The sequence below is a fragment of the Austrofundulus limnaeus genome, unplaced genomic scaffold, assembly GCF_001266775.1.
Source record: "Austrofundulus limnaeus strain Quisiro unplaced genomic scaffold, Austrofundulus_limnaeus-1.0 Scaffold354, whole genome shotgun sequence".
NCBI lineage: Eukaryota > Metazoa > Chordata > Actinopteri > Cyprinodontiformes > Rivulidae > Austrofundulus > Austrofundulus limnaeus.
In genome coordinates, this window is record NW_013952756.1 from 1 (window position 1) to 3,940 (window position 3,940).

At 40.9% G+C, this 3,940-nt stretch overlaps 1 protein-coding gene across 4 annotated transcripts in view; it reads left to right on the plus strand.

Annotated features, from left to right (window-relative positions):
• Positions 1-2,270: 2,270 nt before the first annotated feature.
• Positions 2,271-3,940, plus strand: part of cnih3 (cornichon family AMPA receptor auxiliary protein 3) — a 47,995-nt gene continuing 46,325 nt past the window's right edge. For all 4 annotated transcript variants that reach the window (XR_001311456.1, XM_014023033.1, XM_014023035.1 and 1 more), the window contains exon 1: positions 2,271-2,698. Coding sequence is in view for 3 of the 4 variants with exons in the window: in XM_014023033.1 (XP_013878487.1) it covers positions 2,582-2,698 (117 nt within the window). In the remaining variant the exon portion in view is untranslated. The remainder of the gene's footprint in view (positions 2,699-3,940) is intronic.

Below are 3,940 nucleotides of genomic sequence, written 5' to 3' on the forward strand. Positions count from 1 at the left end.
GTCGTTGTCTTTCTTCTGGAGTTAATCGAGTTCTGCATACCTGCATCGGCTCAGGGTCTGATTCTGTTTGTTGTGAGAGATGACTGGCCGCTGGCTCCAACTTCCGGGGAGGGAAGCGCGGTGCATCATGGGGAATGTAGTCCCGTTCGCGTCTTCGTTCCCGGAGACAGTTGTCAATACGAATTGAGATTCGGATCAATTCATCCAAGGTCTGGGGATCTTCTCGGGTGGCGAGCTGATCTTTAATGCTGTTATTTAAAGAGTTCAGGTATGTACCTCTTAATGCGAGCTCATCCCAGCCTGCCTCCTCGGCGGCTATCCGGAAGTCCACGGAGTGTTCGGCGCGGATCTGGTCCCTTGCCTGAGAGATATCAGACGTTTTGCTGCTGCCTCCTGGTGGAGAGGGTGATCAAACACTGACTTAAAATCCTTCAAGAATTCATCTATTGTTAACAAATCGGGATGATGTGAGGATAGGTAGGCTTGTGCCCACCGTAARGCTCGACCTTTTAGATTATTGACCACAAATATGATTTTAGAACTGTGTGTGGGGAATAATGATGGAGAACGGACGAATGACAAATTGCATTGCAACAGAAAACCTCCACACAGGTTGGTATCACCCTCAAAATGTTCAGCAGGACGGAAATCCGGTTCCCGAGTAGGWAATGTTGTGGTGCTGGGAACAGGTGACAAAACAGCAGATGATGAGGAACCAGTAGCTAGCCTTTTTTCCAAACTATCCACATTATGAGCTAGTTGACCAATAATCTGTATATTGTTCTGGTGGTCCTGACGTAGGTGCAAATACATATTGTAAAGTTCGTCAAATTTAGAATCTTGTGTCTGACTGGGCCCGGGATCCTGTGCCTTGCTGGTCATGCTCATAATGTTTGGCTGAAGCAAACTATCACGTGTCAAGGCAGATGAGCAGACCAGCAAGGAAACTCACAGGAAACCAAGTTAAAATATTAACAATGTTTATTTTACAGGTGTGGGGAAGGAATGTGCAGGGATCCAAATCTGAGGAGGAGGAGATCGACAGGTGAGTATCCAAGTCTTGTAGTTTATGAGATACAGGTTGTAGATGAAACCTTTTTTACCTTGTCTCTGACTCTGTTCATTACTACTCTGCTTATTTGTTGGCAAACTCTGAAATCCTGTCAAAGAAGAAGAATACCGAGGAGGGGAAAAACAGCTGAGGAGAAAAGATGAGTAATGATGCAAGGAAGACACAAGAGGGAGACTGCAGACAAAACACAATCCCAACAGGTCTGTGTCATGGGGAAAATGGCACGGATGGATAAGTGTGTTCAAAGCAAATAAAATGTGATGCCTATATTAACACATGGTGGATACTGATATGATGAATATTAGCAAATTAGCTACTAACAATTTCTTAGCCTAGATAGCCTCTTAGCACTAGAGTTGCAATAGGAAGTACAACTTGGAAATACTAATTGAGCTCAGCTTTGGAAAGTATGTTTAATGGTCCAAAGTTACAATTACATGCAATGATTGAGTAGATTAAAATAATTCAGTGTAATATTTACTAAGTCAAGTACACCTGACCTGAAGTAAATTAACAAGTACATGCTACTTGGTTTTGTTACTTACTTAAAATCACATATTAGTGTACTCTACAAAGAAAGTACAATATTTAGTTTAGTAGTTGTTTTTTTAAGTTAACTCAGTTTACAAGCTTTTTTAATGATAACTAATTGAATTTTACAGTGTACTATCTGGTGCACACAAATTAGCTAGTAGCCTAACTGGTGCACATGAGAGTATTTATTTTATCCAGTGTCCCTTTAGGAGATCAGCAATGGTAAATGAGAGTAATTACTACAATATGAAACATGTAATGTATAAAATCACCACAAGGTGGCGGGATCTCACAGATAAAGCAGCATCTGAAGTCAAATATGTTGTGGTTGTTGTTGTTTTTGTTTTTTTTTTACATTTTTGATGAAAATTAATTCACAAGCTTTAGTTTTCATTTGAAACATCACTTCAACTCAAATAATATTTTAGAGTGTAGTATAGTGTTTATATAGTAATTTCAAACATTTATTGTGTTTGTTAGTGGCCTTTTTTAAATTTTAGCTTATCAGATGGAAAATGTTTCATTGAGGTTATGAATATTCATAGCTCAGGTCAAAATGTTGATCAGGAAAAAAATCCTTTAGGTTTAAACTATAAACAGGTGCTCACAGCAGTTCATGCGCATGGCATGCGCGTGCTCCTGTTTAATCCTGGGCGCTCCGCGGCAGTCTGTCTATCTGTCAGAGGGAGCAGCCAGACCTCCTCACATCAAGTGGTCACGGCTCGGTGTCGGTTCCGGTGGGTCTCGCTCTTCCAGGTGCCGCTGAACGGAACACCTTCCGCGGATGCTTTTTTGCGCAGAAACCCCCTTCATCAGCACCCAGACCTCCTCCTCCTCCTCCTCCATCAGAGCCGCAGCTGGTTCATCAGAGCGGGTCTCCAGGAGCTCTGTGAAGAGGGGATGATGCCAGAACCGCCTCGGCTCTCCATCTCCCCTCCGTCCCAGCTCCCGTGTCTTTTCCTTGTTTGGTTTTAGATGTTTGTCAGGGGGATCGTTAGGATTTTCTCTGAAATTATGTTCACATTTGCTGCCTTCTGCTACATGCTGTCTCTGGTCCTCTGTGTCTCCCTCATCTTCTTTGCAATATGGCACGTGAGTAGCCTATACCTCCGATCTGCTGCTATGTTTTATATTTGACAGTTTCTTTTCAGATATCATGTCAGCTGTTTGATTATCACTGCTTGATATTATTCATATCACCATCCAAAGGTGCAGGTGAGGTAATGTTTTTGCTTGTCTGCCTGTGTTTTCTTGTTAGCAAAATATTGTGTGAATTAACCTACAAGGTGGATTGTAAAGAAATCACTGGATGCATTTCAAAAAGATTAACTTTTGGAGTTAACTTGACTCAAGATGGCAAGCAGAACCAACTGAAAACACATAAATGATCAAAACTCAGTCAGTTTTACATGGAGATAATATTTAGTGTGGTAAATGCGTAATTTTAGGTCCACCATTGGGGGAATGGGGGGAATACTCTATCTGCCTTTTTTATTAATTAACTGAATTATTTGCGTTTGTAAAACAACTCCATTGCATTGTAATTCTTTTAATGTGATTTACTTTCCTGTGTAACTGCAAACTAAAACCTTGCGCGCAATTTTAAGCCATTCTGCTTAAATGTATATAAGATGTATATTTTTACATCAAGTCAAAGTCACCTAAAGACAACAAGAGAGTTGCAGCTGTACTTAACCAGATAATTTCTATTGTGTTAGAGCATATGCAAAGCACAGATGCACCAGAACTTAGAAGTCACCAGAACAGATTTATTGTTTTATATGGGGGTCCGGAGGGGGTGTGGGGCACACATTGGTGGACCATGGATACACCTTCATCAGCACTAAACAACAAATCGGAAGCTGCTATGTTTATTAGTTTTTTAGTTATAGGCATTTTTGTGTGTCCAGACACACAAAAATGTTACATTAGACCCCCTCCTCAAATATGGGGTCTACTGTAAAACCATTGGCAGACACAATGTAGGTTGGCCAAATCTCTATTCCTACCAAATTTCATGCTGCTCGGTGTATCCCAAAATTTTATTTTTTGGGTAGGGGTTTGAGCTGTGTGGGGGGGTGGAGGGGTGGGGTGTGTCATTTGTGGGCCTGATGGATAGCCTTCATAAGAGCTAAAAAACAAATAAATCTAAGGCTCCTATGTTGAATGGTTTTTAAATTACAGTATAAGCAATTTTGTATGTCCAGACATCCCATTTTCAGATGCAACTCCCTCCTCAAGTATGGGGGCTATCGTAAAACAGTTGGTTGGCGCAGTTAGGGATGGGTGATATAATATTTATCACAATAATTTCTAGGTTTTATCACAATAATT